This window comes from Aspergillus udagawae (assembly GCF_001078395.1).
Source record: "Aspergillus udagawae IFM 46973 DNA, scaffold_4, whole genome shotgun sequence".
Classification (NCBI taxonomy): Eukaryota; Fungi; Ascomycota; class Eurotiomycetes; order Eurotiales; family Aspergillaceae; genus Aspergillus; species Aspergillus udagawae.
In genome coordinates, this window is record NW_025091267.1 from 3,044,876 (window position 1) to 3,061,326 (window position 16,451).

Sequence of the window (16,451 nt, forward strand, 5' to 3'; positions counted from 1 at the left end):
ATCCTCCACTCTCCTCTGTCAATCTGGCGATAATAATCAATCCATCTCAATTGGTTTTCTTCGGCAATCTCGCCGTCAATCGCATCAAGGTTCTTATCGCATTATCAATATCATCTATCTATACAACCCCCCAACCGAACGATGCTGATTGCCTGAGCGTACCCCCGACTGGATCTCACCATGGCTGACACCCGCTACACTTCGCCAGACCCGACAACCCACGACACGGTCGGCGCGTCTACAATCGCTACGCCTTTGTTTATGCCATCGTCACCTCCTCCTCCTCCTGAGGAGAGATTGGTTGATTCTCTTCCACGTGCTGATAGCCCTGTTTCCGACCGTGTCGCGGCCGAGATTGACGGAGAGCGTTCACCAGCGCTATCTAGAGCTTCGTCTCCCGATCATCAAGCGAACGAACTCGATGCGCGACTAGCGGAATATACCGTTGATTTTCGCGCTTTATCCGGGACACAGTTAGCTCGTGATGATGATACGCTACCGGATCTGAAATTCCCGCATGAGGAGGATAAGCTTTCTGAAGTCGGTGGCCCGGAGGACTTTACAGCCAACATGGAGAGGTATCTGATGGGCATGGATTATGACTCGGAGGACAAGGATTGGGAGGAGGATCAATCGGCACTCTTGAAGGACAATTCGCAGCCAGCGATTGCGCTGGGCGACAAGCGTGAGGGTCAAGAAGAGGAAAAGGAGGCGGACCATCAGCCACAACAACAGGGGCATGGCTTACAGCAGCCTGGCCGAGATGATGAAGCGGAAGTTGGCGAGTACAGTGAATTCGGGCCCCCTGTTGACATGTCCACGCCGTCCCATTTCCTGCGTAGGACAGGCGCCTTCGCTAAGGAAATGACCCAATTAGAAGATATTGAGGAGGATCCCGATGATGAAGCCCAACCAGTTTCCACACCATCCGTCCAAAGACAGACGGCTACACTACAGAAGGATACGACGGATTCAAACGAGGATTTGCGCCGTCAAATCGCTGAATTAAAAGCAGTGATTCGAGAGCGCGATCAGCAGCTAGAGAGAAACCATAGACGGGTACTGGAAGCCGCTTCTGCGGGGGAGCAGATCAAGCATTTGCAGGCTGAACTTCAGAAGAAATCAAGCCAGTTGGACGATCTTCAAGCGAAGCGAGACGACGAGGCAATTTTGCGACAGCAGATCCATTCGCTCCAGAATGAGAACGATGAAAAAGAGTTGTACATGCGGAGATCTTCATTCGGCCAGTCGGGACTCAGTGCGCTTCAGAAACAGCTCGGCGATATGCAAAAGGAGCTGCAGAGCAGGGATACGCGCCCGGACCTGGACGCAGAGCGCCTGGAGACGATCGCATACCTACGTCAGCAACTGGACCTGGCGCAAGAACAGTTGAAGAAACGCGATGCTACACTCGAAGACACCCTATTAAAGCTGAGAGAAGTCACCGCAGCGAAAGAGCTACAATTGCGAGAGAAGAATACCGAGATCGATGGGCTCAAGGCGCAAATTGATGATAATCTCATCGAGATTGACAGGCTGGAGACCGAACTAGACCAGGCGAACCAAGAATACCGAATTCTTGAAGAGAAGGTTGAATCTCTGGAGACCAAGAATCGCCCGCTGGAAGAGAAGAATAGCACTCTTGAAGCCGACCTTAACCGCGCCCAATCGCAGGTTACGGCTCAAGGAAACGCGCTCAAGGCCATGGCGGCAGAAATGCCACTCGAAGCAGGGGGGAGGAATACGTACACCGAGATTCTCGAACTTATTAAAGATCTTGACCCGCATAGCACCACACGCTCGTCTGGCAAGCCTTCCTTGTCAAGGGATGCTGACTCAAAAGATCATGAAATGGAAGCATATCGTCGGGATTTGGCCACGGCCCGGGCCGAACTGGAGGAGGCATCTTCGATTCGGAAGGCCCTTGAGCTCGATCTGAAGCGGTCCCAAGAACAGGCCGCTGAGGCGCAGACCCTGTTCAAGTCGATTGAGGACGAGAATACCCGCCTCACTAAACAAATAGACGACCTGCGAACCAGCCTGGATAGAGTTCAGGGAGAACTCAACCAGATGAAGGCGGAGAATTTGGAAGCCCTCGAAACCGTCAGCCGTCTTCAGACAGAGAAGAACACGCAGCAACCCAGTCCTCCCCCTTCACCTCCCACACCGCGCAACATTGGCCAGACAGAGAAGCTCGAAGAATCGTACCGCGCCCAACTCAAGAGCCTCCAAACCGCACACGCCACCGCCATCTCCACTCTACGTTCGTCCCACGCCGACTCAAACCGCAAGCTACGTGATCTCCTTGTCGCTGCCGAGAAGCGAGAATCAAAACTCAATGCCGAATTGCAGTCCCTGCTCGCCGCGCGTGCGACGCAAGAGACCCAAATACAGTCTCTTGACACGGAGGTCAGAAGACTGCAATCTGCGATTGCTGCGAAGGAAGAGGCGGCCGCTGCGCTGGACGAGCGAATCGCCCGGTCCGTCGAGAAGCGGGAGAAAGAGTGGGAGCGCCGCGTGGATCTGCTCCTCAAGGAGAGAGAGCGGATGGCCAAAGCCCTCATGTGGGCCTGGGGGGAGAAGGAAGTCGGCGACGTCAAGGAGAACCTCGGCGAGGATGGGCGACGCGTCAAACAGGCTTATAGATATAAGTATGCTCAGAGGAAAGGAACGGAGGGCTAGGAAGCATGAATGTCCTCCCCATACATTGTTCTCTCGGCTTTGTGGATTCATCGGCGTTCATCTGAACGGTCTGCGTGGGTTGTCTCTATGTGTAACATGATAAGTTTCTAATCGCTTGATGCTGAGCTCTGGGCATAATATAGGGGCAATGGCTTCTCTTGGGGAAACGTCTCATTGCCGAAGGTTACGATTGGAATACAAGTCCACATAACAATTTTTGCATAATTCCCAGAGATAGAAGTGGGTTTAAGATAGAAACCGTAAGATGACCAATTACAAGGGTGATCTTTTCAGGAACAGAATACGAATTCAGCATAATCTGCCAACTTTTCAACATATAACAGAGAAGGAGTTCAGTATAAATACTTCAAGGAAGAGAAGACTCATCCACATATAGGTAAAGTATATGAAAAAGCGAGGGCGTCCCAAAGCCGATCACAACCCATGTCTGAAGCCACTGGACAATATCAAAAGCGCTCTCCGTGATTAGGCTTATCCCTCCTTCAACATGTCTGGCCAGCAGACTCGAAAATAATTCTAGCTAAATCTATGCATACTGGTGCGATTGGCACCACGGTACGTATTCCTGTCGAGGATGGTGCGCCTCCCTCGATCATCAAATGTCACAGCTGCTCGAGCCTCATCCACGGATGACCCTGTCTCCCTGATACTATCGAGGGTGCCGTGGCCGAGGGAAGCGATCCCGCCGCAAGTCGAGCTGCGCGGCCTTCGTGTGCTGGGATATATGACTTCCACGTCGTTTCTGCGCCAGGCGGGGCCCATGATACGGTATTGCTCGAACTGCTGGTGGGGGCGGTGATGGTGGCTCTGTGTGTGGCGGGGGATCTGGTTGGGATCGAACTGGTAGCTTGGTCTTTGTCTTTGGCTGTAGCGATGCGTGTGACGACGGGCGACCGTGTTGGGCTCGATGAGGGAAACCCGGCGATTGGGAGGTCGATCCATCGGCCGTCGGGCGATCTGATTTGGTGGGATGAGCATGTAAGCCGCGTGCTGGGGTTGATAGGCAGGAAGTGTATTTGAAGTATTGGATCTGTGAACGGTGGCCGGGGGTGCTACGACTTCGGGGGCATCGGCGGAGCTTGCTGTCACTGATCTTGGGCGAGAAGGTCCTTTCAACTGAGCTACTGCGACAGAGCTTTCCATCTCAGAAGGCCAATCAGGTGTAGAGGAGGGGGAGGGGTTCTCGCTGGGTGAAGAGTTTGGTGACTGCCCAGTCTGCTCCTGCTTTACAATAACATCGTCCCTCCGTGCTTGCTGTTCGATATCCCGACGGGGGTCAGCTTCGGCTAGGGCGCGGATCTGAGGATCCGCCGACAGAGGAATTGAAATGGGCAGGACTTTGAGAAGGGACCTGCAAAGGGATGATATGGACGACTTTTGTCTCGAGTGTCCGACTGGAGGGACCGGAGGGACCTCGGGAGTCCCAGACAGCTCCGCACAGGGAGGATTCTGGAACGAAGCCTCGCTTGCAGTTCTCAGAGTTGCTAGAGTAGGGGTGCGAGATACTGCGACCAAGTTAGTCTGCCTGAACTACCTCTTTTCCGTAGCGTGAGTCTTACCTGTGGAAGCAAGAGTTGTCCCTGACAGGATCTCTGCTGCTTCGCATGCTTGGTCTGTATCAAGACGAAGTTGAGACTTTGGGCGTATTGGTCGAGGATGTTGAATAGTCGGCGAAACGACCTTTTCAATAAGGTTGTCGTCGCCGGACGGTATACATACCCCCTGGGTGCCGAACGTGACATCAGGCCCACGGCAAAGATAGTAAATGTCATTCGTCAGGCAGCTTTCTCTGTCGAAGCTTGTTTGGGAACAGACACTATCGCCGCGGATTGACTGCCGCTGCGAGTATACGCCCAACAGAGACACGTCGTAAGGTCGGCGGCAAAGCTCGCGGGAGCAGAAATAGAGACAGACGGTGATACTGAAGATTCTCATCAACACCTTTTCCATTACAACTGGGGACTTGCCATCACTTACAAGGATAGAACTGAGACGATAACGGCAGCTCTATGAAGCGCACAGCTGACACCGGTTTTCCAGAAACCACCGTTCATACTGTCCGGAAGACATGAAATCTGCTGCGAGATGACCACCAAGCCTGCCACACTTGCTGCTACCCAGATGATTGTTGTCAGCCGCAGAAGATATGTGCACACGCCGTGCAAGAATTTCTTTTGCCGCCGGAATCCTTGGACTCTGTTGTATTGCCACGCGAGTAGGCTATGCAAAACCACAAGTGGAACAGTGAAGAGAGACTGCGCACTCCACGATCAGAATCGGTTGATAATTATGACAGGTACGGCGAGAGAGATCTTACCGCGATGAGAATCAGAACCAAGCTCGGCAGCATCTTGGAATCGACTTGTCGGTTGACGAAGAAGTATATCACAAGGACCCATTCGATGAGCGATTCAAGCAACAAGACATATAGGGATACAAATATGACGACCTTGGTCCATGATCCTCGCCTTTGAGGCGTTGTAGGCTGATCAGCCATGATGAAATGTGGGACAGCAGCTCGAGACGCTGTATCGCAGGCTCCGTATAAAAGAGCATCCACACAGTGGAACAGACCGATAATCTGTTATCTACGCGCGCAATAAGTGGAGGGAAGAAAGGCCACAGTGGCAGTCGAAGCCGCTGATTGCAGAAGTCTTATTGTCGGGTGATCAGGATAGCTTATAGACATATTGCATAGAGAAAGTGTCAAATAGCAAGGTAAAGAACAAGCTGAAGAATAAAAAGGAGAGCTGTAAACCGATCTCTTGAAGGCGCGTCAACACAAAGGATCGGAATGTAGATGGGAGAGACATAGAGTGCAAACTGCAGACAGCGTCGACCGCGTGTCCCCAAGATCCTTGAAGGAATTAGAGGAATTAAGGGCTCCAGAATGGACGATCATAGTTCTGGAATGTTAGCCTGAAGGATAGTTGACAGCCTCACCAAAAGTCATTGGTGGCGCCAGAGGTGCATTGAGGAGTCGAAGATCATTTCAATTGCTAAGTCATCGCATTTTCATCACTTGAAGGAGTTAACCCTTTTAATCAGAATTCCGATGAACCTGTGTATGTGCATCAGTATGCAGGTATTTCAAGCGCCTGGACTCATATTTCGAGCCACTGTCGAGGGCAAGTCCTCGATTTTCATCCACTGAGACACAATCATTTCAAGGTGACGGAGTACAAAGGATGAGAACAGCGAGACAATGCATTGATGAATGAGACAAAGGGATTTTTGAATGTAGGAGTAACCACAGGGGTACAGGATAGGATTGTTGGACAGGAAAAAGGGAGGTCCAGTTCGTGCATATGGTCAACGAAGGGATGCACGTGACCGTATCGAAGTAGACACATTAATCCTCAGTTCGAATGGATTGAAAGGCGTTTATCTCCTTAGCAATCAATCATAGACCGTCTCGTAAGATGGAGGATGTTCTTTCCTTTTTTTTGGGGGGGAGGGGGGGTTGGGGGGGAGGATGTGCCAAGGGTTGAAGCTATAACGATATGCAATCAATGCTCGCCTCGACTCTACTGCCACCTTATGCTCTCTTACACCAGAACGTCAGATGATCAAATGGCTCTGCTCATAGAGTGGTCTAGTCTATGGGTATATATATAGGAATAGATTGCTAATACACGGCCGTTCCCTCTTTTTCACTCGCTCATAGAAGGGACGCTCCGTTCTTCGGTACTTTTGACTCCGTCTCCAAATCAGATGGTATCGCGCGGTCCTCGACGTCTTGCCGTCCATTTCGACATCCCGCAGACTTTCCGCCTCGCAGCCGGTTCAGCAGAGGGTGGATCACGGGTAAATGTCCATGGCGTTCCTTGTGACGCATAGCCACAAACCAGAGGATCACGGCAAGCCAGTAGAGGTTATATGAAAGGACGGAGCCATAGGTCGCCGAGTTCGTCCAGCCAAGGATGGCGTTGAAGATACCCCATCCTCCGCCGCCATTAACGAGGGGACTACAGCAGTTTATATGCCAGACGCTTTGTCGGATATCATACGATCCCGGACCGGCACCTGTCTCGGCAGCATCACCACCAACTAGATGGTTCCAAGTATTGTTCTCCAGATACCATACGCCTCGGGAGAAGAGGCCAGCTGCAACTAGGTAGAGGAAGCACGTCGAGATGATCAGGAAGATCTGGAGCGAGGCTTGGTTTCCTCCTCTGCAGGCCATCAGTGTTTGAAAAGACAGCTGATTCAGGGGGTTCAACGTACCGATAAAGTAGATATCCAATGGCCACTCCCGCGAGAATACCAGTAAAAACCGGTAGAGGGAAGGCAGTTGCAGGAAAACTGAGACTGACGCCTCCAATGAACACCACCGCTTCGAGACCTTCACGGAGAACGGTGATGAAGGGGAGGAGAAACATGGCGTATTTCTCCGCCCATAGTTTGAGGTTGTTTTTGAATGTGCCGCGAGTCAACGGCTTTGCTTCCAGGGCCTGAGCTAGCTTGACGCGCCACTTCTCCTGCAGCTTGGTAACACGAAGCAGTGCAGCGCCCATGATGGTGATAATGACACTGGCTATCAGGGAGAAGATGCCCTCCCACAGATCCTCCGTACTAGCGAAGTGATCTTTGCCATAGCCGTAGAAAGCTCCAATCATGCCAGCTCCGATGCAGATAGAGACGAACAATCCAATGCCGACTCCCCACCACACCTAGAAGATCGGAACCACACGATCAGCCAGAAGTTCGGAAAAGAGAGGGGAATACGTGATTGAAGGAATAAGTGAGCCTACCTGTCTGGTCAATCTCTTACGTGTGAGAGCATCTTGCTCTCGTCCCAAAGTCTGTTTGATGAATGAGAGCAACACAGAGACAATGATGCTGGTCTCAACACATTCTCGGAAACAGATAAAAAAGACTGAAGACAGGCGAAGAAAGGTTAGTATATTTGTGTAAAAAGTAATTCAAATCTAGTCAGGAACCCATACTTGGAACAGCAAACACGTCTTTCGCCATCTTGTGAGTTGAGAGGGAGACGACAAAAGATTCGAAAACTGAGACTTAACCATGAGAAGGAGGGTTTGGGGGGTCGGGGGGAGTTGTGGATAATATTAATTTAGTGACTGATCGATAAAGATTGAAAGATTGATTGATATGATAAATATTATCTAAGCAGAACGCAGAAGGATTGTCTGATTGATTGATAGAAAAATGCGCAGAGTCACGAGGGAAAAGCCTCTCGATTATCTGATTGATAAAATGGCGCAAGAACGGAAACTGCGGCAACAAACCGGAACAGGAGAGTTCGACGCGAGAAGAGACAAAGTCAGAATAACGCAAAAAGTCTTCTGGTTGGATCGCTTCTACCTACAGCGAGAAACGTTTGGATGGTGGCGCTCAACCGGCTGAACTTTACAAGCAAATTCGTGGACCTGAACCCCATGAACTGATGGATTGATGGATCATCGGCCCATCGCACACAATTGGGATCGTACGGTCTGATCTTGGCTTTCTCTACGGAGTACTCCGTAGTCTTTCCTCTGTCAATCCTAATCTCAGTACAGCAGATTCTGGGCGATTCCAATACAGAAAAGAAAATATCTTCACTGCCCACACACAGAGGAAGCAATAAGGAATCACCAAGCACCGAAGTCAAGAAAGACACGGCATGATAAGCTCACACTAGAGAGGGTGGATCTTGTGGGCAGCAACCAAAGGACAAATTATATTCTATCCATCATTGGACCCTTGGGAAAATGCCAAGTACCAAGAATGAAGCGACAGGCTGGATTCGGAGAATGATGGACCCTGGCATGGGCATTGGCTGACTATGACCACGAAGAGAATTCAAGCCAAGCAGAGAAACGAAGGTTGATTGTGGATAAGAAGTATCATTATCACCCTGGTCGTCATCGTCGTCGTAACCGTAATTAGAATCGATCAATCTCATCGTTATGAAAATGCCTCATGTTGTATTACTGCTACAGTAGCTTGTAGATATTCCCCCACACCAGCGAACCATGCGTTGGACTACAGGCCAATTATAAAACAACGGAAGCTGTTTGAGATTACAAGAACCTAGATAGATTAGCAGACACTGTTAATTATTATTATGATTTATGATGAATAACTTTAGCCACGGTGTGAAAATAAAATTGACTTTTGGCACGATCCCACGGGAGAACTAAAAAAAAAGGCAAAAAGCTCTTATCAATCAGTTGTCATTCCGACCATCCCCCATTTCTTTCTATTGGAAGGTGAGATTCCCTTCCACCTCCGTTCAGTTCTCGACATCCTCAGAATTCGTCAATTATCTTTGAGGTGCCATGGCAGTTGGGTTTCTTTTGTTGACGGCCTTTGTCGTCCACGTCCTGACAACCTCTGCTGCTACCCTCAACTATGACTGGAACATCACATGGGTCACCGCTAATCCCGATGGTCAATTTCCGCGCCCTGTGATTGGGATCAATGGTCAATGGCCTCCTCCAGTGCTCAATTTTACCAAGGGCGACCGCATCGTTGCAAAGGTGCACAATGCGCTGGGGAATGAGACCACCAGTCTCCACTGGCATGGGTTCTTTCAGAATGGGACTAACCATATGGACGGTCCTCCATCGGTTACACAGTGCGATATCGCTCCAGGTTCTACCTTCGTATACAATTTCACCGTCAGTATACTATGCGGTGGAAGCTATGATTTCATGCCAGTCTAACGATCTGCACAGGTTGAGCAATCTGGCACTTATTGGTACCATTCTCACACAAAAGGCCAATATCCTGACGGGCTCCGACAAGCCTTGGTGGTGACCGACCCAAAGAATCCGTATATCGGGCAGTATGATGAGGAGCGAGTCATTAGCTTGTCCGACTGGTATCACGACCAAATGCCAACGCTCTTGAAGTCATTCATTAGCGTCACCAATCCCACCGGCGCGGAGCCTGTGCCCAAAGCGGCTCTGATGAACGACACTCAGAACCTCACTGTGGCAGTCGAGCCGGGAAAGACATACCTTTTTCATTTGGTCAATGTGGGTGCTTTTGCCAGTCAGTATTTTTGGATCGAGGGCCACACGATGAAGATTGTCGAGGTGGATGGTGTCTGGACCAATGCGTCGGAGGCTCAGATGATCTACATTGCCAGCGCACAGCGCTACAGTGTGCTGGTAACCATGAAGAACGAGACGAGCCAGAATTACGCCATGGTGGGCAGTATGGATACGGTATTTGCTTCAAATTCTTCAAGATAAAGATGCCCACCACTGACGAGTCGTATAGGATCTCTTCGATCAACTTCCCGAGTCGTTGAATTATAACGTGACGGGATGGCTCGTATATAACGACAAGGCTGAAAAGCCAAGTCCAGCTCTGATTTCTGACTTTGAGCCTTATGATGACTTCAACCTGGTACCGGTGGATGGCATAGCACTGCACAAGGAAGCAGATTATACCGTCACTCTGGACGTGACCATGGATAATCTGGGAGACGGGGCCAACTAGTAAGAGCACCAGCCCAGACGGTCTGATAGTCAGCATTCAAGGAACTAGGGCTGACTCTGCATAGTGCTTTTTTCAATGGAATCACCTATGTCGCGCCCAAAGTTCCGACTTTGTATTCGGCACTGACCACCGGCTCAGCGGCAACAGATCCTGCTGTCTATGGGTACAACACACACCCGATTGTTCTCAAAAAAGGAGATATTGTCGACCTTGTTCTCAACAACGATGATGCTGGAAAGCACCCTTTCCACCTGCACGGACATACTTTCCAGGTGATTGCACGCAGCGAAGAGAACGCGGGACACTATGATCCCAGCAACCATACTACATTCCCATCCGTCCCAATGAGGAGGGATACTATTGTAGTCCACCCGCAGGGCAACTTTGTCCTCCGTTTCCAGGCCGACAATCCGGGTATGTGTTCTAACAGCCTCTTCTTCGCAATGAAGCTAATCAGTTGACCACGCTAGGCGTATGGCTCTTTCACTGCCACATCCAATGGCACATGGATTCAGGACTAGCTGCGACCTTTATCGAAGCGCCTCTGGAACTGCAGAAGACACTCAAAATCCCCGAAGATCACTACCAGGTCTGTGAGGCTAGCGGTACCCTCACCGCCGGAAATGCGGCCGGAAACACCGAAGATTTGTATGATCTGACGGGGCAGAATGCATCTCCCGCACCTCTGCCGGCGGGCTTCACGGCCAAGGGCATCGTTGCCCTGGTGTTCAGCTGCATTGCAGCTATTCTGGGATTATTGTCGATAGCTTGGTATGACCCGATTGACTGGATTTAGGCGTATTCACTTGCTGACTGACCACAAACAGGTATGGCATGGCGCCGATTACTGCGCCTCAGACTTGCTCGACTCAGAGTAATGGTCCGGACGAGAATTGAGGGCCGTCTACATGGTGAAGGAATCGCATTGATCCGGCAGTCGGTTACACCTTTACGTCTAGCCAGACGTGAGGTACAGAGACATTAGCCGCCGCATGCAGTTTGTGGCAGATTTCTAGTGCTTCGACACTATTGCTATACGGTAGATTGCTACGGGGACCTGCACACGCCTCTTGAATACCAATATGTATATATTCATAGTGATACCTTTGAATCAAAAAGGAATCCGACACGCTGTTTCAATGCTGCATCATAACTCAATTACAGCACAGCAATGCACTCAATCTCCACATCCGTATTCAGCGGCAACGTCTTGACAGCCACGCAACTACAAAGCATCAGCTTCCGGATCCCCGCAGCACATTAATACACAAGAGAGGTAACATACGTCCGGCAGGGCTTCACATCCCCCCAGTACTGCATATAGACCGAGTTCATGTCGGCAAAGTTATCCATGTCCGATAGAAACACATTGACCTTGACCACCTTGTCGATGGTGGTTCCCGCGGCCTCGAGGACATGCGTGAGGTTCTTGATGCATTGATGCTGCAAGCCATGCTGTCAGTCATTCCTCACTCAGTAAGAAGACAACGGTATATTGGAGTAGTACCGTGTGAGCCTTGACATCCCCCTCGATCAATTTGCCCGTTTGCGGATCCATCGCGACCGCTCCAGAGCAGTAGACGACACCATTGGCGATGATGGCCTGCGAGTAGATGCCAGGGAGAGGCTTGGGGGCTTTTTCAGTGAGGACGGGGGTTTTGGTTGCCATATTGATTTTGAATGCCTCTCTAGAATATACACGCTCTCTATAATATGAGCTACAGGAAATAGACCTTTGTGGTGCGGGGTATCATTCCCGTCATATATATAATTTCATATACGAGGGGGTATCCCTCACGCGAAATCGGGCATACATGCGCATCTACTCCGTACAATGCATGGCTGCATGGACGCATGAAGGCATCGTATCTATTATCGATCTGCTCCCCCCCACGCGCGGAAACAAGGCCGCGTGCCAATCGCAGGCGGGAGAGTTGCATTGAACCCCTCACGACACGACAGCTCATTGTAACTTGATCTTATGCTCGTACTGCTACCTTGAGTTGTCCAGCAAGGAGGTTGGTCCTTTTGATTCACATACCATGTGTCATTGAGTGGATACAGTACAGCGTACGTGGTGATCGCCGTGATCAACCATTTCCGTGACATCAATCAAGAGGATCAGGATCGTGCTGGACAAGTAGATACTTTGCACACAGTTGCACCCCCACGGCCCTTGATTCAAGACACGATCTTTACTCCGCAGGGACGGAATGTAACCGACCTGAGGGGAAGCTTCCAAATACCAAAACAGTAAATGAACCTTCAGCTCTAATGACTCACTATTCCCATCATCGCTGCTTCAATTGATATCATCCGTAGCCTGCTCTATTTCGTTCCTGTGTGAGTGCCAGAATCAAAAATGTCCGTCTCGACCGACATCTCGCAACCGCCATATCCCTTGCATGACTCCGTCAAGGACAAGCTCGACCCAGAATATGTCGACTTCTACAACAAATACGTAATCAACATTCAACAAGTCCATCTCCAACCGGTGGCTGCCTCGAGAACGAGCGGTGTTCTGATCCCCGGCGGTGGTCCTCTGCTCGACGTTGGAAAGACAGAGGATATCACCATCAAACGGAGAGCGACCGAGGGGCCTGATATTCTGCTCCGCAGCTTCATACCCCAAGGGGAAAAGCCTGCAGATGGCTGGCCGGCAATGCTGTACTTTCACGGAGGGGGATGGGTGCTAGGAAATATCGACACCGAGAATCCAGTATGTACGAATCTCTGTGTTCGAGGGAACTGCGTGGTGGTCACAGTTGATTATAGGTTAGTCTTCGCCGTCGACACCCTGTCGACATCCAGTCGCTGATGTTACAGATTGGCCCCTGAAAACCCATGGCCGGCGGCCGTCCACGATTGCTGGGAAGCCCTCCTCTGGCTCATCTCCGACGGTGCCTCGGTGCTTCCCATCGACTCATCCAAGATGGCGACGGGAGGCTCGTCAGCTGGTGGAAATCTGGCTTCCATCATCACGCATAGAGCCCTCACCCTCTCGCCACCGGTGCGCTTTCGTGCTCAGCTGCTCTCCGTTCCCGTCATGGACAACACAGCGACCGTCGACAACAACGAGTCCTATCGTCTGTATGAGCACACGCCCGCTCTTCCTGCAGCTAAGATGATCTGGTATCGCAACCATTACCTCCCCAACATAGCAGATCGCACCAATCCCGAAGCCAGCCCTCTCTTTTATGAGGATGACTGGTCGCAACTGCCGCCGGCCTTGATTATGGTGGGGGAACTCGACGTCTTGCGCACAGAGGGGGAGCAGTATGCGGCGAAGCTGAGGGAGGCGGGAGTGGAGGTGGATCTGCAGGTGATGAAGGGGATGCCGCATCCGTTTCTCGCTATGGATGCGGTTCTCAAGGAGGGCAGGCGATCTATCACCTTGATGTGCGATATGTTAAAGAGGGCTTTTTGGGAGTCATGAACCTTCGTCAGCCTCGATTATGATATCATATCCATGAGCAGAATGCTAGAAACCAGTGCCGCAATTGGCAAAGGTAATGCGATAGTTGATCACACTAGGATGGGAAAGATCAGTAGACGAGCTACATGCTACCTGAATGACGTTGTCAAGAGGCTGCTGGGTAGACATTAAGATTGAAAACGTTATGCTTCGCGAGTCTTAATGCGATCATCATTGCAACATGTGAGTGAGGTAACCGGGAGTACAGGTAAATTGGTATCATGCCACAGATGCAATGCAACGCTCTGCGCCTTGACGAGATTAGGACAGACGCTGGACCATCCAGGATATTCCTCAAGGAGAGATGCTCTTCCTATACCAGGGCCCGTATGGTAAGCTGCTCATGAGCTTGATGAGTCTGAACTCATAGGTTGGACTTGGTCTCTTTCATTCCCCGGGCTTCATGAGTACCTTGACGTCTAAGCGAGCAGGGGAGTGTCTGATCCCTAAATTAAACAAACCCTACATTGATCATGTATTCATCCTCGGCCTGTTTCCGTGGCTTGCTTGTCTCATGAAATTGAGCGTCAGTCATACCACAACTCTGAGCGTGCTCTGAGAAGGGAAATGATCAGAGCAGAGGCGAGCGAGACCGAAATCCGACGATGTCGGAGTGATCTCACCTCAACTCTAGAACAAGGATCTATGGAAGAACCATTCTGGAAGTAGAATAGTTTCATAATCAAAATGGGACCATGAGCACTGTATGTCTGCCCTTTGTCCCATGTACCAAATAAGAAAGGTCCTGCTTGAGAGAGGAAAATCCATGACCATTCGTATCTAATGAATATCAGTGGGACACAGAGACTTTGGAATCGTCTTTTCACCGTTCAATTTCTCCTCAGGCTCATTATTCCATCTTCTCCGGGTAAGCACAGCTGGAACTTGCTTGCTGCATTCATGCCCAGTTCCTGAGTGTACTCCCTCCCAACTTGCGGCGTAATCCGTCGAGTACCTGAGCTATATGGTTAGCGCGAGCCTTAGCATGGATGGTTCATAAATAACTTGTTAAAGTACAGAGAACATGCCCCATGTGCTCGTGATTCGATGCGATCTATCCACTCAAAAGGCCTGAGCCCAAACCGGTTCAAATTGGTGGAGAAATCTCATCTTACTCTGGGTCAGAGGCTAAGAGCAGCCTCTGCGTGGATGTAACTCTGAGAATTAGCCTGAGAAGCAGCCTCTGTGTGAATTTTATTAGTTAATAATTTCCACTGGCTTGTGATTGTCAAAATCGGTGCCTTGGATTTCCTTAAAAGCCCGACAATAATAATAATAGTGAAGTTGAATATGACCGAGGCCTTTGTATAGACCGGATAATCTCCTACCTAAGGTAGTATCTAATGCCTACTCACAATGAAGATATGATCAACAGGAACGACAAACCCCTCGGATGATCCGGCACGTTCTCCGGTACTAGATATTTGTGTGTTATTGACACTAAGCGCAAGTCAGGACCGAAAATCTCTGGCATTAACTTTTTAATTTGCTGGCCTTAAAGAATTTGTTGTGACTTTTCCCGAAACAGGAAAGTGTCATTAAGGAAAAAACAATGCCAAGACCTGAATCAGGCCAGCGCTAAATATTCGCAATATGATTGGTGTTCCTGACGGTCTGGAGCCTGCCAGCCAGGCAACAGTCCCCGCGCTAAGCTGGATAAGGAAGGCACCACCATGCGACTCGACTTTGAGGCTATCGGACATGGGGCTACTCTAGTTCCAGTAACACCCATGGAACCAAGCAATACCAGGTCAAGTCTCCAAGGCATCTCGGACCCTTTCATTCGCTCTTCTTCTTCGTCGCTTACGGAGGAGATACAGACTAAGTAGTCTAGCAGCTACCTCTCAGTCCAGTCAGCAATTTGTGGTAGTTACCACAGCGTCGCTTACTCCCCTTTTACGCCCCCCCCCCCGCCATGTGGTGATATGAAAAAAAGAAAAGAGACAGGTCTTATTCAACTCATTCATGATTGAAAGCCTATCCTTTGTGTCGATGAATGGCTCACCTCATGTATGGCTTGGAGTTGATTCATCATCATGGCTGTCTTCCGGCCTCACCAGGGACTATCTAGACAATAGGGGGGCCTTTCTTGATTTCATCTCCTTGACCCTGGTGGTAAAATTCATTTCATCCCAAATTCCCAACTTCGAACTAATGCATGCGCCGTCACTAATGCGGAACTAGGGACGATACCATTGATCACTTAGGAGTCGTGATAGTGGAGGAATAATGGACCTTGCTCCATGCGGCTCTTTTGTCGGCTGTTCCCACTTTCCATATCGAATCAGCACTCTCATCGCTGCCACTGACTCAACGGCAATATCGGCCGGGTCTATCTCGCAATTTCCGTTGCCACTCGGTTGTCCAATCTAGTGACGCTTTTCAGTCCGTAGCGCCTTTAGACCCCGGCAGATTTTCTGTTACTAATCAACTTGGACCTCTACCTCTCTGCCATTTGCTGAAACCTGAGAGAATTGAGGTCGTTTATCCGGTAGGCTGTGCCTGTTGGAACTCAATCTGGCAAGGTGCTGAATAGAGTTCATATTCTCACTGCAACCTTCCTGCTATCATCCCTGCAATTCTCCATTCGAGACCGTAACGGTGCCTGGGGGGGAAGTCTGCGTACTATTTTAGACCAACAATAATGGGATATGGCTGCGAAGATGGCCATCTGTAATCTCCGAGCTAGCAAGATGGTTGGTCGTCGACTTCTCCGTACGTAGTCATATATAGGTCTCCCTCATGTCCACTCCTCTCATTGAAGATATCTCTCCTTCCCTTTGGTCTGGCCTTCCCACTTCGCGAGTCCTCGTCC

General features: G+C 50.2%; 6 protein-coding genes across 6 annotated transcripts; 3 read left to right on the forward strand and 3 right to left on the reverse strand.

The window, feature by feature from the left end:
• Positions 1-180: 180 nt before the first annotated feature.
• Aud_006432 (putative spindle pole body associated protein SnaD) lies at positions 181-2,682 on the forward strand (the record flags this gene model as incomplete). The annotated part of the gene is made up of 1 exon (XM_043291333.1): positions 181-2,682. The coding sequence occupies one exon, from the start codon at positions 181-183 to the stop codon at positions 2,680-2,682; it is 2,502 nt and encodes an 833-aa protein (XP_043147268.1).
• Positions 2,683-3,219: 537 nt separating this feature from the next.
• Positions 3,220-5,200, reverse strand: Aud_006433 (uncharacterized protein; the record flags this gene model as incomplete). The annotated part of the gene is made up of 4 exons (XM_043291334.1): positions 3,220-4,208; positions 4,263-4,624; positions 4,681-4,958; positions 5,021-5,200. The coding sequence occupies 4 exons, from the start codon at positions 5,198-5,200 to the stop codon at positions 3,220-3,222; spliced, it is 1,809 nt and encodes a 602-aa protein (XP_043147269.1).
• Positions 5,201-6,364: 1,164 nt separating this feature from the next.
• Aud_006434 (FTR1 family protein) lies at positions 6,365-7,680 on the reverse strand (the record flags this gene model as incomplete). The annotated part of the gene is made up of 4 exons (XM_043291335.1): positions 6,365-6,878; positions 6,931-7,376; positions 7,458-7,582; positions 7,653-7,680. 4 exons carry the CDS (start codon positions 7,678-7,680, stop codon positions 6,365-6,367), a joined length of 1,113 nt encoding a protein of 370 aa, XP_043147270.1.
• A 1,310-nt stretch (positions 7,681-8,990) lies between these two features.
• fetC (putative ferrooxidoreductase Fet3) lies at positions 8,991-11,058 on the forward strand (the record flags this gene model as incomplete). Its single annotated transcript, XM_043291336.1, has 6 exons — positions 8,991-9,332; positions 9,390-9,884; positions 9,940-10,160; positions 10,226-10,575; positions 10,632-10,932; positions 10,989-11,058. 6 exons carry the CDS (start codon positions 8,991-8,993, stop codon positions 11,056-11,058), a joined length of 1,779 nt encoding a protein of 592 aa, XP_043147271.1.
• A 261-nt stretch (positions 11,059-11,319) lies between these two features.
• Positions 11,320-11,830, reverse strand: Aud_006436 (putative L-PSP endoribonuclease family protein Brt1; the record flags this gene model as incomplete). The annotated part of the gene is made up of 3 exons (XM_043291337.1): positions 11,320-11,386; positions 11,447-11,604; positions 11,669-11,830. 3 exons carry the CDS (start codon positions 11,828-11,830, stop codon positions 11,320-11,322), a joined length of 387 nt encoding a protein of 128 aa, XP_043147272.1.
• Positions 11,831-12,523: 693 nt separating this feature from the next.
• Positions 12,524-13,597, forward strand: Aud_006437 (alpha/beta hydrolase; the record flags this gene model as incomplete). The annotated part of the gene is made up of 2 exons (XM_043291338.1): positions 12,524-12,936; positions 12,988-13,597. The coding sequence occupies 2 exons, from the start codon at positions 12,524-12,526 to the stop codon at positions 13,595-13,597; spliced, it is 1,023 nt and encodes a 340-aa protein (XP_043147273.1).
• Between the last annotated feature and the right edge of the window lie 2,854 nt (positions 13,598-16,451).